The sequence below is a fragment of the Vigna unguiculata genome, chromosome 3 (assembly GCF_037176805.1).
Source record: "Vigna unguiculata cultivar grain cowpea cultivar isolate G323 ecotype 2 chromosome 3, ASM3717680v1, whole genome shotgun sequence".
Lineage (NCBI taxonomy): Eukaryota > Viridiplantae > Streptophyta > Magnoliopsida > Fabales > Fabaceae > Vigna > Vigna unguiculata.
In genome coordinates, this window is record NC_140794.1 from 41,726,457 (window position 1) to 41,748,418 (window position 21,962).

The following is a 21,962-nucleotide window of genomic DNA, read 5'->3' on the forward strand; positions in this document are numbered from 1 at the left end:
CAACATCAACTTGATTTTTTTCATTTAAATAATTTTTTTGTTCAAGAAAGTTAACAATTAGATTTTCAAATGTTCATTTAAGGTATATATTCCAAAGGCCCGTTTATACAATGTAAAACAAACTATAACAAATACATACCCTAAGAAAATTGATAATTTGTATGATTTGAATATAATTTAAACTAAACAGGATGAAATAATCTATAACAATATATAAAGGAGATTCCCCTTTTTGTGTCCACTTTTCAAAATACCGATTTTACCCTTTAAATATAACAATTTATTAAATTTTAAAAAATTGACCGTTACTTTTACAAACTTTTTATAAAATCAGATGTCTCTGTTTCTTCTCTTCTTCTTTATTTATCAATGGTTATTCTTTTATCTGTTTTGATATATTTTACTTTATTTTTAATAAATATAATTTTAAAATATATATTAACTTAATAATATTATAATATTATCACCTACTAATATAATATCACGCATTTTAAAAAATACATACATACAGGCGCGATAGCGCCTGTGTTACGCTAGTACATTATAAAGGAAATCAAGTTCAACATCCCACCTACAATATTCACATGAATTCTTAATAGTAACATCATCATCTTCATTATTTACCATTTTCCAAGAATGATTTTTCTTCATACTCCATCCATTGCATAACTTATCACGACATAAAGGAGTTGGATTACGCACTAGCGTTCCATAAGGTCTTCTCCATATATTACCCAATAAAGCTATTACCTTATTTCTACAACTTACAACACACTTTGCATTTCTCAAAAATTGCATGTATTCAACTCCTTTTCTTCTCAAATCATCTTCATAGGAGCATAATAAGATCAAACCGTACACATATCTTCCTTCTAGGTGACCCATTTCAGCAGCCATCTTCAAGTCTTTGATGCCTTTTTTTACATTTCCCATATATCTAATTATTTCTTGCAATCCCTCCCTATACAAAGCTTCAATATTGCCACCTTCTTTACAACTTTTGATGAAAGAGTCAAACACCAATCTTTTTTCTTTAGATAACCATGAATGTAAAGGGAACTTTTCTAAAAAAACTTGTTGCCACATATAGTTATCTTTTGAAGCATCCAAAAAATCTCTACAACATACTTTCATGTTGTAATGATCAATGCAAGATTCAGAACTTACCCTTGCAATCATATTGACCAACAAGTCTGTGGGAAGTGATTTTATTGGAATCATAGTAGATTTGTCATGTTCAATGCGTTGCCTCTTGTTGTCTATGTGAAGTGATTCTTCCATTGGAATCAAAGAAACAAATTCATTATTTTCGTCGTGTAGCCTCTTGTTATATCGTGTCTTCTTCACCAATTCTGAAGTAACCATTTTTGTGTGATATTGAGTATGAATGCTGAAAATCAAAATTTGTATGTGATTAAGGATGAAAAATATTTAATTGTGTGTGATATATATAAAGGTCTTATTATGTGTTAGAATACTTATATGAAATATTTTATATATCAATAGATATGATAGATATATGCTCAATATATCTTTTCTTTTTAACCAATTTAATCTTTACCAAATTTATTTTATTTACTCTAAATATGATTATAGTTTTGCTTTATCTTATTTATTAATATACTATTTTACTAATCTTATATATTTCAAATATAGTAATTATGTGTGTGGTTATTAAAAAATAAGAAAGATATAAATATTATTTTGCTAAACATAAAATGAGATATTATCTATTTCAAAATCAAGGTTATTGCTTATTTTCATGAATTCTATATAACACTAGCCAAATATTGGTATCCATTTAATCTTATTTATCAAATTAATCTTTTTATAATATTATCTTATTAATTTTTGAAGTAATAATAAATAGACCGTGTAATTTATTTTAACTTATGTACGAATTTCATAAAATCAATATTATGTTATTGAATCTGAATATGATAAATAAATTTTTTGTGTATTTTTTCTCTTTACTAAATTAATATTTATATTTTTACTAAATCTTTTTATTTTATTTTATTATATCTAACTATAATTAATATATATTCACTACTTATATTAGCTTATTTACTAATTTAATTTTATAAATATTGTTTTACTTACTCAGGACAACAAAATAATATTTTTAGATATTTTATATCATGTTCCAATTTAACTTTAATATTATTTTTATTTAATCTGAATGTGATATAAATAGATGGTTTATCTTATTAGTCAATTTAATACTTTTACTAATTCTTTTTACTGAATATGAATATTAATAAACTTTACAATCTATTTTATCTTATTTACCCGTTTAATGTTTTGCTAGCAAAATAAAATTTTCAATATTTTTAATTTTATTTACCGATTTAGTAGGTTACGTAATATATTGAATCTAAATACAATAAATGGATATCTTATTATCCAATTTAACTTTTTTAACAATTAACTTGATTAATAGATTTTGCAATTTATTTTATCTAATTATCAGTTTAAATCTTTTATCAGTATTTATTTTACTAATATTTGAAAGTGGCAAATAAATCTTCCTATTAACTTCATCACATTTATATTTTGAACTTTTATCATTGTTGATGATGATAAATTTCTTATATTATCTTATTTTAATAGATTAAATAAAATATTTAATATTAGTTTTAATTACACTCATACGTGTGTATATATATATATAGATATATATTAAATTGAATATTTATATTAATTTTGTTTTTTAGCAAAATTTCAATTTAATTCTTTTCATATTTTTATTAATCTCAATTAAGTTTTATTTTTATAAATTAGTATCAATTAGATTCTATTTTTAATTATTTTATTTAACAGTTTTAGTTCTTTACTAATAGAAAAAATCTAATTAATATTAATTTATAAAAATAAAAACTTACTTAAAACTAATAAAATTACGAAGACCAAATTAAAATTTTACGAGAAAAAATAGGACGAACGAGTATTTTAATAGACATACGCATATATTAATTTTATTTCTCTTAGATATTTTCAGAAAGCAATGAGGTGGGAATAGCACGGAACTCATCTACGTGGACAATGGAAAAATCTTAGTGCAACTGACGAAACGAATCAATTTCTACCACACTGCGAAATCACACTTTCAAAATTTCTCGCTTTCAAGTCCCAACCTCCAATGGTCGTAGTTGCATTATCCTCCTCTCTTCCCGTCGGGAGAAACCTCTTCTCTTCCTTACCATCAACGCCGCCACCCGCCGATCGCACTCCTGCGGTCTCCGCCACTCCGCCGCCGCCAATCCCCGTCCCCAAGTATCCCCCGCCCCGCAAATCCCAAAACCCTCCTCCTCAATCCCCGACCCCGAATCCCGGCCTCAGATACCACCGCCACTCCAAGTATCACAAACGCGTGCCACATGATGGTGTACTCGCCTCCGACAACGCGGACCGGTCCGTCATTATTGGTGAGTCCGGCGTGTCATACCTGCTCCCCGGTGCGCCGTTCGAGTTCCAGTTTAGCTACTCGGAGACGCCGAAGGCAAAGCCGATCGCGATTCGAGAGCCGGCGTTTCTTCCGTTCGCGCCGCCTACTATGCCCCGGCCCTGGACGGGGAAGGCGCCGCTGAAGAGCAAAAAGAAGAAGATTCCGTTGTTCGACTCGTTCAATCCTCCACCGCCTGGCACGAAGGGCGTGAAGCACGTGGAAATGCCGGGGCCGTTTCCCTTGGGGCAGTTCCCGAAGGAGGGTAAGACGAGGGAAGAGATTCTCGGGGAGCCTCTGAAGAGGTGGGAGATACAAATGCTTGTTAAGCCGATGATGTCGGATAATCGCCAGGTTAATCTTGGAAGGGATGGATTAACGCATAACATGCTGGAATTGGTACATTCACATTGGAAGCGTAGCCGTGTCTGTAAAGTTCGTTGTTTAGGTGTTCCAACTGTTGATATGGATAATGTATGTCATCATATTGAGGTACAGTGTCCCTTTTCTTTTCTTTAAGATTGATTCATATTTTTGTGAGTGCAAATTTCTTACACCAGAATGTATTTCCGATTAATCTCTGAGCATATTGGTACCAAGTACCAACATTTGCACCTCCTGGGCATGTTCACATGGATTATGACCAAGAAATGACAACACGTTATGGCCTGTTTCTCCAAAAGATTATTTTTTATTATTTTAACTTAGGTACAAGCTTTCGCTTTTTCTTCTCCTTCAGGTATTCTTGTATAAGGTTATCGAAATATGCTCTTAGATAGAAAACTTTAAGACTGTTTCCAATGCACATGTGACATGCACAATTGCTTACAAAGATTGCTTATACTAACTTTGCAATTGGAGTAATTGACATGACATTACTTAAGGAAAAAATATGCTTTGAAAGAGAGAAATCAATGGGAAAATATTTTATCTATTAATAGGAGGTCAATTGTAAGACTTACATGATTAAGTTAACTCTTACTTTAGCAACCTCAACCTGAGTGAATTATTATATAAAGTGTTTAAATCCATGAGCCTACAAAATTAACATATGCAACTCATTTATGCACTCATTGCGTTGTGGATGCTCTTAGCTGTAAATATTTTTTCAGTGGTTTTGAAATTGTTATCTTAGATAGTTTTTTAAAATTCACCAATGGCAAATAACTGTTTTTAGCACTGGTGTACATATGATTTGGCTGTACTTGAGTGAGTAGGAGATTACATTTACAGGGCGACTGGCTTTAAAAGTTGTTATGGCCTTTCTTCTCTCTTCACATTCTTGTTTTTAATTTTTATCTTAGTAATAATAAGGTAACAATATTCAGTTGAATTGTTCTGTCAGGTTCTGTTTCATAGTTGAGGCATTTTCTTGTCTTCAATAAAGTCTTCTATTCATAGTTATATTGAGAATAATTTCATCAATGCTTTGTCTATTCTGAGTCAAACTTTGTATGCCATAACAGGAGAAAACAGGGGGGAAAATAATTCATCGAACTGGTGGTGTAGTGTACCTTTTCCGTGGCAGAAATTACAACTATAGAACTCGTCCACAGTATCCAGTGATGCTCTGGAAGCCAGCTGCTCCTGTTTACCCAAAACTTATAGAAGATGCCCCAGGAGGACTAACAAAAGCTGAAGCTGATGAATTACGGATGAAGGGAAAAAGCCTTTTGCCAATTTGTAAATTAGGTAACCATCTAATGGGTTTCATTTCTGTCTTTCTCATGCACATGCACACATAGCGTGAACAAATTTGACATTTTAGTGTACCCTTTTGTTTTTATTTTTCTTGCCTGGAGCAACTGAAGTCACAGAACTCGAGGCAAGACTTTGTCTAAACTTGAAGTCTTTATTTTGATGTATGTTTTAATGGTCATGGAATAAGTTGGTGCCATTAATATTTGTCTGAGTTCTGCAATTCAGAGTTCATTAGGATTAATAATTGATAGCAATGCTTCAGAATCTAAAGTAAAGAATAATTTTTTGAGCCCAGATCCTTATTGTTGTGCCAGTGTGGTAGCAGCCTTTGGCTAGGATAAAAAGATAAAACAAATGAATGATTTACCTAGATATGCAAGAGTTCAGGGTTCTTCCCCGGTCCCCATTCTTTAATCTTCTCATCCTTTTTCAAAATCATAAGATGACTTCCCTATCAACCTTCCCTCTTTATTTATAGGCAACATGTGATATTTCTTCTACTATCTCAGCCCATCCAACTACCCTAACTGACTCCCTAAGAGACACGTAACAAACTAATAAAGTGTATTTATCAATAATATTGGAGTATCACTACACTACGTATTAGGACTAAAAAGAAGCGAACGTAATTAGGGTTAGTGCAACTGCTTAGTTAAGGGAACCAGTAAAGTAAATATGGAGAACGAAGATTAAAAGATTATCCAGAGTACTAGAGCATGTGTAGGGGAAACACTTTGAAGATAACTCTTTCTCCTCTTCTCTGTTCTGCAATTTTTTTTCTTTTTCTTTGTTTATATCTATCAATCATTCATGGCTCTTTAACAATTTGTCCAACCTTCTGGACCTCATTGCGAATAAATGGAAAATTTGATCTCTCGAAGAAATTACCACAGATCAAGCCCACAACCTCTTTCATTAGCATCTAGAATTTCGAAGATTAAGAAGAGTATTGCTGGAATTGAAGAATTATGGAATTGGTCTTGAAGGAGGAACGTGGGAAAGCACAAACGTGGTTAGGGCTTTACTTCATCACAATTGAACAAGAAGAGGGAAAATGTGGAAGAAGGGTGTTCAGAGTTTGCCAATGACGAAGTTGTTTTTGGTTGAAGACGGTCCTAGTTTCAGCGGAAGTGGTGTATCATTGAGTTGGATGTCAGAACAGCAAGAAACAAAACCAAAAATGGAATGGTTGTTGGAAAAACAAGAAACAAAAGCAGATGTGGATAAGTGACAGAACAGAGAATGAACCAGTGGCAGAGGTGATAGAAGTAGAAGTTGAATAGGTAGATGCAACACTTAATCTGGGTCCTCAAATCTTGGATTTTGTGACTATAGAAGAATTATAGAAACTAGTTCAAATTCAAATCCATTAAATTTTCATTTCTTATGCAAACATATTGATTGCTTCAGCAGCATTTTAAAGACAATGGGTATGTTGTGTTGTGGATTACTCGCCCACATTTGCTTGAAATGAGATATGGATTAGAACAGTGGCACTCTATTATGGACACGTGCAATAATGGAATTCAAGAAAATGGGCAGCTTTTTTGCCAAATTGGCCTAGCCCAAGCTTCGCTTAGGATTTGTATTCTTTAGAAAGTAGATAGAGACATTGCAAATCTGTCCATTCAGGTCATTTTTTGAATAATGCGCAAATCCTTCCTGGACTCTCGGAATCGGCAAAACATTATTTGACAATAAAAAATCTGACTTGTGGCAGGTTTGAGTCGTCACCTTTCTGAGTGGGGAAAATATGAATTCAATGTAAGTGCTTTGTGCTTAGGAACATATTCTGGCTTGGGTTGCGGCACCATCTCCTTGCTCAAAACGTTTTATTACCAAAAAAAAGAAGAAAACAAAATAGTTTATGGTCTCTGTTTCAGGCTCAAAAGATAGATACATTTACTGTCCAGCTTTGGCCCCTAGAACAAGCCTGGATTCACTATGTTTTTCGTGTCTTCCATCTGAAGAAGGCAGTGGGACATCTGTTGGACGTGTATCTATTTCATTTCCATTTTCCAGGATTTGAACCATAATGATTGCTGAATTTAAAAAGAACATGGTCTTGTTAGGACATAGGGGAAGAAAAGTAGTTAGAGACGGTTAGAGCATTTGGTTAGTGGGAATCAGTTAGGTAAAGTACGGAGGAAATGATTAAGTGTGAAAGGAATTATTCAGATAATTAAAAAGTTTTAGGAGAAGAAACAACTCTCCGAGAAGGGAAAATCCTTGTAGGATAATTCTTTCTCTTGTTGTCGTTCAATAAATGCATTTCTAAATTCTCTCTTCTCTTTCATCGGTTCACACAATGTTCAAATAAAATATTTGACTATGGGATGCTATGGGCTTTTGAATATGAAATATTCCTGGTCAGTAGAGTAAATATGTAAGATGTTGAAGATAGAATTAGTCCAAAATCTCATAGTGAAGGAAAGACAATTAAAATCTAGTAAAGTAAAATGGATAAGCTGTCATTATGTTTGATTTTTTTTTCTGATCTGTATATTTATTCAACAACTTTCTCCAATTTTGAGATTTTATTGATATTACATTCTTGATATTAGCTGATTACACATTAATTTAAGGCATGAGTTATGGCTTTTATTTCTAAATTTATACTTCTAATTTACTTCTATAATGTTACAGCAAAAAATGGAGTGTATACATCCCTTGTAAAGGATGTCAGAGATGCTTTTGAAGGAAGTATTTTGGTGAAAGTTAACTGCAAGGGATTGGACCCTAGTGATTACAAGAAAATTGGTGCCAAACTCAAGGTATCAACATGTTCCTCCCTGTTTGCTGTGGTGCCTTGCTTTGTTCTTTTTGTGCCTTACTAGCTATGCTCATAAGAAACAATATTGATATCTTTTCTGGGTATCGAGTCAATAAAATGAATTCAAAGTGTTGAAGGAAGTGATAAATGCTGAGAGTGAGAGTTGGAGTCCACATTGGGTAAAATTAGACAAGAAAAACAACATATAAAAAGAAAAGATCCATATATTTATTGCGTTAAGTTTTGAGTTGAAAGTAGTATCATAATCTCATTTGTTCATGACTTAAATGTCCCAAATCTCCTCGAGAGTAGCAGCTGCGGAATCATTATTCGCATCAGATACTGCAAGCGAGACAGATTCTCAGGAACCGGATTGCTATCCATGTATGTAGTGTATCAGTAAGCTATTCTGGCACTTCCCATGATTTTGACTAGCCAGCAAGTCAGTGAAGAAACCACTCCCTTGTGATTTCTGTCTCAGTAGAGACACTTGCCTGAACGAGCAAGTTGGACAGTCTACTTTTTGCAAGCTCGTGAACAACCCATCTTGCTTCGGATTGTTGATGTTAAGATCTGATGGGATTTTTTCACGTACTCCTCGTCACCAAACTCTCCAGTACCAGATGGGAAAATATCATCAACAGTTCTTTCGAAGAGGATCTCTCTCAAGTTCTCAGATACCATACTGTCTAAATCAACATCCGCATCCTTGAGTTCACTTATCTGGTTCATATTGAGCCTACCTTGAGTTATAGCAGTCTTATCTTGATCATTTTCTGAACATACTCTGGAGGTAGCCTACTTGCTTCTGGAGTTTACAGAGCTGCTCCAACCTGGCCTTTTTCTATCTTCCATAACTAAAATGACTTAGCTTGTCGCCTAAAAGCTTGCTCAGCTAGACCTCTGTGCACTTACACTTTCATTATCACTCAATCCCAGAATCCCAGCAAACTGATTTGGAAGAAGATACTCAGAATCATCCTTTTTAGTGATCTGAGCACCAAAGGGAACCCTTTGTCACTTCCCCAGTTATACATAAAAGTATTTTTTGTAAAGGTCAGGCCTATCCCTTTCAGGAAGATCATCTTTAAGAGTAATTTCTATCTAACCATGTTTGCCCAACTTTTCCGTAAGATCTTCAATTGGTCTTATTTTCTTGAGTGTCTGAAGTTCTGTAATGTCCTCTTCTTTCACGGGTTTTTCAGTTGAAATCTAACTTGGCTACCCTGTAATGTCCTCCGCCAACTTAGTTACAACTAAGGTATTGAAAGCTAGCATATTCTTTTGTTCTTTTACAGACTCTACGATTTCCAGCTGCTCAGGCACGTTTTATGTAATTAATAAATATCTTCACCACTGCCCTGTTTGCAATAGACATAGCAACTTCCCTAGTAGGTTGCTGGCCATGTGTGGCTTTTCTTACTGCTTTCTGGATTTCAGCATCATATCCATCAGCGCCTGATGCAATTGCATCCTGGACAACCTCTTTAAACAGACTGTCACAGATACCTGAATGAGCTGCTTCAACAATCTGTTGAGGTATGCAGAGCATTTTCACCCACTCCACATTGTACCTGTTCGAGCTGGTCACAGGAATTGTATGTGAAGAAGACATACTTTTATTCATGTGTAAATCAACGTATTTATAGAACATGAGCAAAACAGAAACTATCAGTTGATAAACTGATGAAAGATAGTACCTATATGGGATAAAACAGATTTATCCTATTAGTCAACATGACTTTTATTTAAAATAAAACAACATGAAAATCTAATATATTCTATTTGTTAATTATTTCCAACAGTTATATCTTCAACAAATCTTATATATTAAATACAATAACTTAATGAATGACAACCTTACAAGTCCCTTCAACTAATTTTAAGAAATTTAAAATGAAATTAAATAATATTAAAAGATAATTTCTTAGGCAAGTCCGATAAAATCTCAGTCATTTAATCTTTTTTTCAATTGGGGTTCAGGCCCATCCTTCAGTGTCAGCTCTGGGCTGAATGAGGGGTCTTATAACGATTTGTTACTGCAATAAATTATGCGTTGGACTTTCTTTAAAGTCTTTGATATATTTGTTCATAATAATACAAGGTCAAGTCCAGTTTAGGTGTTGCCACAATAATTTGAAGTAGAATCCTGTGCTGCATGCATTTTGATAGTCTTGTGTTGGCAGGATTTGGTACCTTGTGTGCTGTTGTCTTTTGATGATGAACAGATATTGATGTGGAGGGGCAAAGATTGGAAATCAAGGTACCTGCAACCTGTTCCAGTTTTTACACCTTCAAAAGCTGGTTTTACAGGGAATTCAGAAAATTCAGGTACGTGTTACGGAAAGTAAATTCGGTTGAATTCAACCATTATTTTTGTGATGTTCTGTCCCAATTGAACTCTTGTGTAATCAATAACCACATGAAGACATGTTTGTGTATAATTATAATGGGAAGTGTAAGAAACGTTCAAAAATGGGAGTTTTCAATATAATCCTAAAATAGATACATAAAACGTAGGGTTATTGTAAGCAATCCTGACTCTTGGAAAGAAATGGGTTGTTCTTAAAACAGATTATGTGTTTAGGGCATGCATTTAATGCAATTCCCCGGCTGATAATATTCCAACAAGCACTCAAATCTCTCTCTCTCTCTCTCTCTATGTATTTCGATGGAGTTTATTATGCAAATTTCAGGAATGACTATTAACAGAAACATATTAGAAAGGCATTGCTTCGAGGTTTCATGAATTTTGTCGAGCTAATTGCTTGTTTTGGGTATAGTTTAATTAACCTCGAGTTTAGTAGATTTTATGTTATAGGGATGGGATGCTTGGGCACCTCCGATCTTTCTATTGAAGTTCTTTGAAATTCCTTCTATAATTACCTTTGTTATGTTATTTTATATGAGAAGGTAACTCATTTTACCCGGATGATTTTTCATTGCATTGAGATTAAGTTCTCTCTCTCTTTGTCCTCTAAGTTACAAATGTGATGACCCCAATAACCATTTTCCTAAGAAGCTTTGATGATAAACATACTATGTTCGGTGGTCTTTTCCTTACCGCTCGTTAATTATTCAACTGCTGTCTATTATATCAGCCTTCAAGAATTGTTAAGTTCTATCTTGTGGCATATATGAATTATATATAATATTTTTGTCTCTTTGTTTGATATTGGTAAAATATCAGTTGAACATATGCGCTGAGCAACATGGTAATGTTTTGACAATGTTAATCAGGTGAGACTGATGACAACCAAACTAATCATGTTGACAACAATGTGGTGAACACAAGCCCAAAAATGTTGTCTCTGTGGAAACGTGCAATTGAGTCAAGCAAAGCTTTGTTGCTGGATGAATTTAATCTTGGTCCTGATTGTCTGTTGGAGAAGGTAGAGGAATTTGAGATTGCTTCACAGGCGTTGGATCACTCCCATCCAGCATTTAGTTTGTCATTTAGAGAAAATGACCAAGAAGCTTCAACTGCAAACTTTGAAAATAGTTATTCTAGTGACGAATTTCCTGCTGAAGAGGAGGATGAAGAAGACTATGATGACTACCATGATGAAGAAGACGATAACTCGTATGTAGTGGACACGTCAGCTGAACCCGAATCATTAGGCATTGATATGATTGTCAAAAAGCTAAAACAAAGACCATTTGAGTAAATACTTAATTCAACATAAAAAAAATGGCAATTTCAAGAGCATTTGTATTGAGAAAAATAGCAGGCTTGAAATATGAAATTGAGTAAAAAAAAGAAATCAGTTATCTTATCCCTAAATAACTAGGTTTGTTCTTTTATTGCTGAAAAAAAAAAAAACTAGCTTTGTTAAAAAAAAGCAATTGCATGAAAAAAAAATGTTATTTAGATTTTGTTTTAAAAAAACTGAGTTGTTCTTAAATGAAATTTTCAAGTTTTACTATAATTTACGAAATTGAATATATATTTTAAAATAATACATTTATTTTGTAATAATTTGAATGATTTAGATAATTTAAGTGATTAAATATCAATTCAGAGCAGTTCAATTTGATTAAATTTATTAAACGATATACTGTGGTTTAATTCATTTAAATCTAATCATTTCTAAAATTCTTTTAATTAAAAGGTTATATATATATATAGGTATATATATATATAGGGATGGCAACGGGGCGGGTACGGGTATCATGATCTCATCCCCATAATAAAAATTCATCCCCAAACCCAACGGGTATACAACTTTTGACCCATCCCCACCGGGTAACGGGTATTTTCTTATACCCATACCCATTTTTTTATTGTTCCATATATCAATTAAATATTTTTTATAAAAAAAATTTAAAAATCACACCAACGGAATCATGATACTATCAAAATATTCAATATTAAAATAACATACTCTTTTTGATTTTCATGATGTCAAATATTAAGAAAAATATTATAATAGTATAAATCTCAAATTAAAGTATCAAATAACAACTAAATAAAATTCAAATAATTATATAAAAGCTAAAAAATTACACATTACTAAAATTTTATAATAACCAAAATATTTATTAATTTTACAAATGATCAGTGGTTTCATTTGCATTCGATCCACCTACACATAGAAAAAAAATGAAAAATTAGATATGATATAATAATTGAAATTGAAAATTTTAATTACTAGAATATAATGTACCTTCTTCATCAGATTCATTTTCACTCATGAGAACATCTTTTCCTTTTAATTTTTTAACACCTACAAACACCAAATGTAGAATATTAGATGAGAATTCACAAAAAATACTAACAAAAAATATTAATAAATTTGAGTAGATGGATTCAATGGAGATTGACTGTCATTATTGGAACTTTGAAAGGGAGTTGGTTGTTGTGAACACTGTGGTGGACTTGGTACCTGCAAATCTTGATCTCCTGTGCTCATTTTCTCTAGAAACTAACATACGTAACAAAAAAAAATCAAACAAAGTAAAAAGGTTAATTTCTTTTTTAACAAAATATAAAAGGAAAAACAATAATCAAGTTTAAAAATATTTCAAATATTTTTTATACTATTAAAAATTTATATTATACCACTTAAACGAAATAGCACAAATAACAAAATTAAATTAATAATAATTCAAATTTAAACATAGATTCTTCATCTTTTGATCTTGAATTAAATTAAGGATTTATGCAATTGAGCACTTAAAATTGAGAATTAAACATTATCATGAAACAAAAAATAAATAATAAATAAAATTATCATAAAGGAGTAAAGATAATTAAATGTGTGACCCAAATTTGAGAATATCCATTTGAACATAACATAACGGAAAAAAAAAATGTATAATTAAGATTATGATAAAAAGAAAAGTACCTTGAAGATCTGCTTAAACCTTAGAGAACAAGCCAAACAATTAAAAGAGAGTAAAAAAGTGTATAACCAAAGTAACAAAAAGAAGAGCTACAAAATAAGAGTCAAACATTTTCATGAAAATAAATAAATAAATAAAGATAATCAAATGTGTAACCTAAAAATTATTTCATAGAATGAAATTGAGGAACACCTATTTGAACATAACCATGTACAAAGAGTAAAAATTATGTAATAAGAAGAAGAAAAATTACCTTCAAAATTAAATCTTGAAAAACAAACCAGACAATTGAGAGAGTAAACAAAGTGTATAACAAAAAACAAAGAGAATGAGAAATATGTTATATATATATATATATATATATATATATATATTATATTATATTATATTATATTATATATTATATTACTATGTATATATATATTATATGTGTGGATATCTTATGTTTATATATATATATATATAATTATTTATATATATTATATTATATTATATATTATATTATTATTACTATGTATATATATTATATGTGTGGATATCTTATGTTTTTATATATATATATATATATATATATATATATATATATATATATATATATATATATTTATAGATATATATTTATTTTAAGTATATATTATATTATATTATATAATAATATAAATATAATAATATATATTATATTATTATGTATATATATTATATGTATATGCGTAGATATTTTATGCTTTTATATATATATATATATATATATATATATATTTCTTTTAAATTTTTATAAATTTGTAATGTTATAAATTTGTTTATAAAAGATCTCACTAGTTAAATGATTAATTTGTTTTATACGTATATATTATATATATTATATTATATTATTATGTATATATATTATATGTATATTATATTATATTATATTATATTATATTATATTACATGTATATGTGTAGATATTTTATGCTTTTATATATATATATATATATATATATATATATATATATATATTTCTTTTAAATTTTTATAAATTTGTAATGTTATAAATTTGTTTATAAAAGATCTCACTAGTTAAATGATTAATTTGTTTTATACGTATATATTATATATATTATATTATATTATTATGTATATATATTATATTATATTATATTATATTATATTACATGTATATGTGTAAATATATATATATATATATATATATATATATATATAAAAGTATATTTTATTTATATGTATATATATTATATTATATTATATTATATTATATTATATTTTATGTGTAAATATATTATTTATTTATATATATTTTTTAGATTATTTAATAAATTATAAATAGTTTAGTAATTTAAGCGGGGATGGGTATTTGGGCGGGTATATATATATCCCCATCCCCAGTTGAAAACTTCGGTATTACCCATACCCATACCCATACCAGTCAAAGCGGGGATTCCCCGTCAAAACGGGGACGGGTTCGGGTGATACCCACGGGCACGGGTTTATTTGCCATCTATATATATATATATATATATATATATATATATATATATATATATATATATATATATATATATATATATATATATATATATAAGAAGATTTTCTTTTTTGTGTCCACGTTTTAAAATACCAATTTTATCCTTTAAATATAATAATTTATTAAATTTTTAAAAATTGACCGTTATTTTCATAAGCTTTTTATAAATTTGGTTATCTTTGCTTCTTTTTTTCTTTTTTATTTATCAATAGTTATTCTTTCATCTGTTATGATATATTTCACTTTAGTTTTAATAAATATCATTTTAGTTTATATAACAACTTAATAATATTTCAATATTATCACTTACTAATATAATATCATGTATATTTAAAAAATATACACACAGGCACGATAGCGCCTGTGTTTATGTTAGTATATATATATATATATATATATATATATATATATATATATATATATATTTTTTTTTTTTTTCTCAATACGCCATACTTCAAGAATACTGGTTAAAAAATTAAAAGGCTTTTTCTCAAAAAAATCCACACGAGAGCGCATTAAAACGTTATAAAACAATATTTCTACGCATTTCAAATTTTAAATGTGAGGGTATAAATATAAATGAATTTTTTTCTTTATTAGTTATTTAAACTTTTATTGTGTTAAATATTTGAGTAAGCTCTTAGCTAACGAAATGATTTTTTTTTTTTTTATTTCGGTAAGATGAAACAAGTAATTTTATATACACTGAAATAGTGGCCAGAAAATACTATGTAGCTGTAATAGACTTGTAAATAACTTTTAATTCCCAAAGGCTTTGAAAGAATTTCAACCCATAGGAAGTTTTAGTTAAAAAATTGTACTGTGTCATTCAAAATTGATGTTCTAAACTAACCAGTTTATTCTCTTCACGAGAACTTTACTCGTTCCGAATGAAAGACTGACCAAACTCAAACACACGTAAACGAATAAAATAGGCACATCACATTCACAAATACGCAATGAATGACTCAAAGATTCAATACAAAAACCTGAAGCTTCAAACTTAATTTAGCTTTAAGAAAAAGTAGGAAATGCTATGAAAAGCGTATATTGTTTTTGTCTGCTCTATTTCCCTTCCTCTGTTAAGTAATATGCTCTTCTTACACAGTCATCAAATTCCTTCTGCACTCAGATAAAAGAATAAAGCAAAGCATCTTCTGCCCTCCAAATTTTACTTGTAAACAGTGAGTGCCACACCTATTTTATTTTGTTCTTTCTTCAATTGGATCAAGTAATGAACTTTTGGGACACCGGGATGAACCCATCTCAAGTAAGGAATCTACATTTTATTGCCTTCAAAAAAATTCATCATCAATCTTCTTATCTATCTCACCTTAGCTTACACTCATTCTTTCTCATCCCACCTCACTTTCAAATTTCTCAACAACAATACTCATGTCAAACTTCTGCTTCAGTTCTCATAGCATTACTTTGTGAAGTACCTGATACTACATTCTTTTCTAACAATGTGCTAGAGGTACACAATCCATGTTTTTTATTTCCCATTTTCTGTTTGCATGCATGCATGTTCAATGCTGCTTTATCTGATACACATAGACTCCTTGAATTCTTTATGTATGAGTTTTAGTCCTCTATCATTATCTTTTTTATTTCTTTGTAGAATTTTTGAAGTTCTCATCCATTTTATAATGTTGTTGCAGTGTTGCAGTTAGAACTGAATGTTATAGTTGAAAAGGGTGATCCAATGCACGAGCCTCCACCACTGTGCCTAGTGTTCTAAGAAACTCATCAAGAAGAAACATTTATTTCTGAAGCAATTGAACATATCTAATGAGTTTCTTATCCTGGCCTTCTAGCCACTCATGGCAACCCACCATGAGTAGAGACACCACTGCCTTAAGTTACTGGTTGAATTGGAGGTTCTTACTTTGTGCTCTATGGATTTTAGGATCCATGGCTCTAGCATTTTTCTTGATATTCAAGTATGAAGGATTCAACAAATCAAGATCAAACAGTGGAGAAGAAAGTGAAGGAGAAGAAGCTGGATTGTTACATGAAGATGAGGCATGGAACACTTGTCTCATAGGAATTGATCCTTCATGGCTGCTAATTTATAGAGTAATTTGCTTTATTGTGCTTTTGGCTTTGATCATTGCCAGTGTTGCTTCTGATGGAGCAGGCATATTTTACTTCTACACTCAGTAAGCTACTTTAATTTTATCTCTTAACATGAAAATGTTCCTCACAAAATCTGTCATCTCTGGTTTAAAAAAGATGTAACTTTTTATGTTTAAAAATAATCATAGTTAACATTTAACAGTGGTTATAAACTATTACAAAATACCCTTTAGAGAACCAAAACCAAATTTAAATTTTTTCGAACCCAGAAGGATTAAACTATTGTTAGTTGTAATAAACTGTTGCTTTTATAAATATTCTAATGGTATCTTTTTTTATTTCTTGTGCTGAGCAGATGGACCTTTACATTGGTCACTATTTACTTTGGGGTAAAGCTTTACATTTTCGGCTCCGATAAATTGTAGCAGAAAATTTTAGCAGGAAAAATTGAAAATGCATGTAGTTGTTTTTTTTTTTTTTTCTCTTTAATTCATATCTTATGTGATTGGGTTATTTGTTATCTGAAATTGATTTTCAGCTTGGATCATATTTCTCCTTATATGGATGTTCCCTGAAACAAGAAAAAATCAGAGTGAATGGTCCTTCTTTAGATGCAGAAGTTGGCATTGGTACTCATGATAGAAAGATTGCTTCTTTATGGGGTTACGTTTTTCAAATTATATTTCAGGTAATGGGGACTGATATTTAACCTTTTTTTCATCTTTTTTTTCCTTATCAAACAAATTATGAAAACACTTTATTTTATATTCATTTTCCTTTCTTTCCCTTTTTTCTCCATAGTAGGTAAGAAATGCTTAACTCATATGTGTTTGAGGGTAAAGTTATATTTTTCTTTAATCATTAATACACCTAAAAAGAAAAGAAAAAATGAAAGAAACATAATATCTCAAAAATTAAAAAATGTTTCTTTTTATTCTTTTACAGGCAGAAAATTAGTTTGGAAACTGTATATCAGAGGAGAATTTAGAATATTTGTTTCTTGTTTTTCTTTAACTGGGGATGAGTTATGAATGCTGAAACAAAATTTGGTTTTGTTGTGTGGTTAATTTGATTTTGTTTTTCATTTTCTTTTAAATATATAGACTTGTGCAGGTGCTGTAGTGTTAACTGATTCAGTGTTCTGGTTCATCCTTTATCCTCGTTTGTCCTCCTACAAAGATTATAGTGTTGATTTTGTAAGTATAATCAACATTCTTCTTTCTCTCTCATTTATCCTTTCTCCTTCCAAATTGTTCAAATGTCATAAAAATTGTTGGAGATTGTTTGAACTTTACCTTGCTTCACATAAATATTATTACTTCTCCTTCAATACTAAACAAATAAAGATATTTTTTAATATTAATTAAATTAATTATTAATTTCCTTTTATACTTTTCTTATCATGTTAATTGTTAAGATCACCATGATTGTGTTAGTGGAAATACTTTATTTATGTTATAGCATATTAGGGTGCATAAATCGATGGGTTTTGAGGGTAAATAAATATTGGATTTGTTTGCAGGATTTTTTTTCAAGAAATTAGTTTTCTCATATATACAAGTTAAAAATAAAGAAATTTTTATAAGTTAACTTATACATAAATTAATTTTATCTATACAAAAATTCATTTTTTTTTAATTAAGAAGATGGTCCAAACATATAAAATATTAAATTATAACTGCTAAGTTGGTCTTTTTTTCATCTGAAAAAATTTGCTTTTTCCTCATTTTGCAGTTGGTTTTTTGTATGCACTCAATTAATGCGCTTTTCCTCCTCGGTGACACATCATTGAATTGCATGGTGAGTTTTTGGTTTATACACATTTCTTTTATTTGAATCAAATCATTAAGTTAATTTTACTCTTTTTAAAAAATGTTCTGTAAATATTAATGATTCTGAATATGTTTTCAACCACCCCCATTAATTAATCACCCAAAATAATTATTAATACTGTTTAGGACAAAATTTAAACAATTTTTGTTTGTATCATTCTCTCGTTTATGTTAGAGTATGAATGAGGAATATATTTATGTAATGCTTGATTACACATATATGTGATTTAAAACTTGAAATATAATTGAAGAATAACACAAGTATTGTATTGTTAACAAGTGCAGAGATTTCCAATGTTTCGATTTGCATATTTTGTGTTGTGGACGGCTAGTTTTGTGATTTTTCAGTGGATCATCCATGTTTGCGTCACACTTTGGTAAAACCTTGTTTTATGAATCATTCTTTTTGTTAACATTTATGAGTCATTTTTTAGTCCAAGAGAATTAATTGTTCCTTTCATAATAACTTAACAACCTCTGTTACAGGTGGCCCTATCCCTTCCTTGATCTATCATCTTCGTATGCACCCTTATTGTATGTTCTCAAAATCTATTTTTTACAATTGTTCAAATAATTTTATTCTCATTGCTTCATAAAGCTTAAAATAGTTAATAAAAAAAAGGGTTAAATATGTTTTTGTCCTTCAACTTTCAGTGAATTTTTGAATTAGTCTCTCTTCAAAATTTTATACCAATTTAGTCTTTCATTTTTAGAAATGCATGGATTTAGTTCTTTTTACCAAATTTTGTTAAGTTTATTTGACATTTTAAACACATTTTATGATAATATTTGAGTTAACATTAAAGCGAAAATGTGTCAAACGGTGGAAAACAATTCAAATACTATCATGAAATGCACTTGACACGTCAGATAAACTTAACAAAATTTAGTTAAAAGAACTAAATTCACAATGAATGACTAAATTGATCAAAAATTTTGAAGAGTGACTAATTTCAAATTTTACTAAAACTTGAGAACCAAAAACATATTTAACCCTAAAAAAAATTGAACATATGAGAAAAATAGAGTCATTAACGTAATGCATGAGGTTCAATTTCAGGTACTTGGCTGTGGCTTTGATGCACTTTCCATGCTATGGGGTATTTGTTTTAATAATAAGGATGAAGCACTTTTGGTTATCAAGATCATTTCCTGCCTCTTCCCGTTTTGTTAGGTGACAACACTCTCCAAAATGTTCAACTTACCATTTTCCCAACAAAAAGTGATTTTGAAGATTAGAATTAGATTATTTTCCGGCTGCTATGTAAATTCATCCCTACCACTCTAACCCCTACAAATATTACGCGCATGTTGGATTTTACTTATGTAACGTGTTTCACAACTAGAAGCAGCTTTTTATAGCTTCTACATCTTTTTTTTTTTATATTAGTTTTTTAACACATTATCTGAAATGTTGCTTTAAACATGTACAAAGACACACAGATGAATTATAACACCCCATTTATTTAATAAAGATAAATAAAGGATATGTCACATAGAATAATATAAGAAGCGAGAATAAAATAGTATGACGTCACTCATACATATATCCCATACTTAAAGGACGAATAAAATTGGCACACCATGATGTCAGGTACCAAGTAAAGCAAGAGAGATAAAGACTTAAACAAATCCCCAGGGGAAACAATACATGGGCCTTAGCCCCAAATGAAAAGTCCAAAGGCAGAAGCCAATCCAAAGGCTAAGCAGCGAAACCATCACCTCCCTGTTGACCACGGGTGTTCCTCGCATCTGCTCACATCAACAAGTTGATGATCATCGCAAAAGAGAGTACCACACAGCAGAACACACAACAATAAAAGTAGGGTAAGCTAGAGCACAAAATAATTCCATCATGCAATCTAATACACTTTCACAGTCAACAATACACAAAACACCCAAGCATGTTATGACTCTCAAACCAATACACTAAGACTCGACTCGACTCATCCGGATACATACAATCTGGTCGAATTCAACGGATGCTTGCACTTGTGGTGTATACCTCTGCTCACCCCCGAGCTATGTGTTATAAGTGTTACAATGAATCAGTTTCCCTACACACAAGGTTAGCGCTTAATGAGTTTCAAGCCTCCTGCTACTCTCATCACAGGAGTCAGTCCGCTTTAAGTGAGACTAACTGACCCCTCAGAGTGTCAGGATGCAACCTTACCTTGAATCCTTACCAGACTATATAGATGGGGCACCACCATGGACACCCACTAACAGGGGGCAATGGAATTACGTCCCGACCACTGAAGCACGCCCCTGAAATCTCACCTAGAGATTTCAAGGAATTACGCACTGACATAGACCAATCATATCCAAACAATCAATAAAGCTTTTATCATACATGTACAAAATTATGTCGACCTTTGTTACTGGTCCTTCTCATGTTTCAGATCAAACCCATACCAACTCATCATACTCCATCCATGGATACCGAATCCCAGCACATCTCATTATCATGCCACTTTCATAACCAACCATCTCATGATTTTAACATGTCAAATTCATTCAAATTCATCATTCACAACCCATGCACCCTTCTAAACATGCATATTCATTTCCCTTCAAACCAATATATAATAATTCACTCATAAACAAGCCAAATATCCAAGAATAGAAGTAAAACACCACACCATAACGCGCACTCGCCCAACTCTTCGCTCAGGCTGAAGGGCCTCGCTCAAGCGAGAGGGTCTCTCGCTCAGGCGAGCTCCCTTCGCCTAGGCGAGAGTTCGACACCCAGAAATAGCAACCTCCACGCATTCTCGCTTAGGCGATCCTCTCCTCGCCTGAGCGAGATGCTCGCTCGGTCAAAAACTGAGTTGGTCGCCTGAGCGACCCCTCGCGTGAAAAGGGTCTGGGCGAGCCCCTGCCTATCTCGCCTAGGCGAGACTGGCTCGCTTGGGCGAGATTATCAGATCTCGCCACTGTTTTCCTGCAACAGTTACCCACACCAGTCCAAACCAACATGCTCATATGTTCACAGCTATCATAACATCACACCAACCACATAACCTCAAATAACAGCTGAACAAAAGGGAAAAACGAAAAACATGAGTAAGCCATAACTTCCCTACCTGGAAATGGCTAGCATTGAGTTGATCATGTAAAATTAAGTATTAACTATTAAGTTAAAAGGTTTAGTGATATTACAAGTTTCATTTATACACTATACCAAAAATATAAAATAGTGAGAGTTTATACAGATTTTAACATCAAATCAAAAGTTAAGTGTTATTGATACTTGATAAA

General features: G+C 31.1%; 2 protein-coding genes and 1 pseudogene across 5 annotated transcripts; 2 read left to right on the forward strand and 1 right to left on the reverse strand.

Moving 5' to 3' along the window:
• The first annotated feature begins 3,023 nt into the window (after positions 1-3,023).
• CAF2 (RNA-binding CRS1 / YhbY (CRM) domain-containing protein) lies at positions 3,024-11,644 on the forward strand. Its single transcript, XM_028066044.2, has 5 exons — positions 3,024-3,937; positions 4,912-5,137; positions 7,793-7,920; positions 10,106-10,250; positions 11,160-11,644. The coding sequence occupies exons 1-5, from the start codon at positions 3,143-3,145 to the stop codon at positions 11,585-11,587; spliced, it is 1,722 nt and encodes a 573-aa protein (XP_027921845.1). The 5' UTR covers positions 3,024-3,142; the 3' UTR covers positions 11,588-11,644.
• On the reverse strand, positions 7,927-9,534 carry LOC114179631 (protein TIC110, chloroplastic pseudogene; annotated as a pseudogene).
• Positions 11,645-15,831: 4,187 nt separating the features above from the next.
• On the forward strand, positions 15,832-20,363 carry LOC114179368 (uncharacterized). 4 transcript variants are annotated; one of them, XM_085670512.1, is made up of 9 exons: positions 15,832-16,060; positions 16,452-16,952; positions 17,225-17,258; positions 17,408-17,557; positions 17,973-18,065; positions 18,604-18,669; positions 18,987-19,078; positions 19,188-19,235; positions 19,762-20,363. In XM_085670512.1, the coding sequence occupies exons 2-9, from the start codon at positions 16,582-16,584 to the stop codon at positions 19,877-19,879; spliced, it is 972 nt and encodes a 323-aa protein (XP_085526638.1). In that variant the 5' UTR covers positions 15,832-16,060; positions 16,452-16,581; the 3' UTR covers positions 19,880-20,363. The 4 variants fall into 4 exon arrangements, with proteins under 4 accessions (XP_085526638.1, XP_085526639.1, XP_027921493.1 ...); XM_085670513.1 differs by having other exon boundaries at positions 15,832-15,974; XM_028065692.2 differs by having other exon boundaries at positions 16,043-16,267.
• The last annotated feature ends 1,599 nt before the right edge of the window (positions 20,364-21,962 follow it).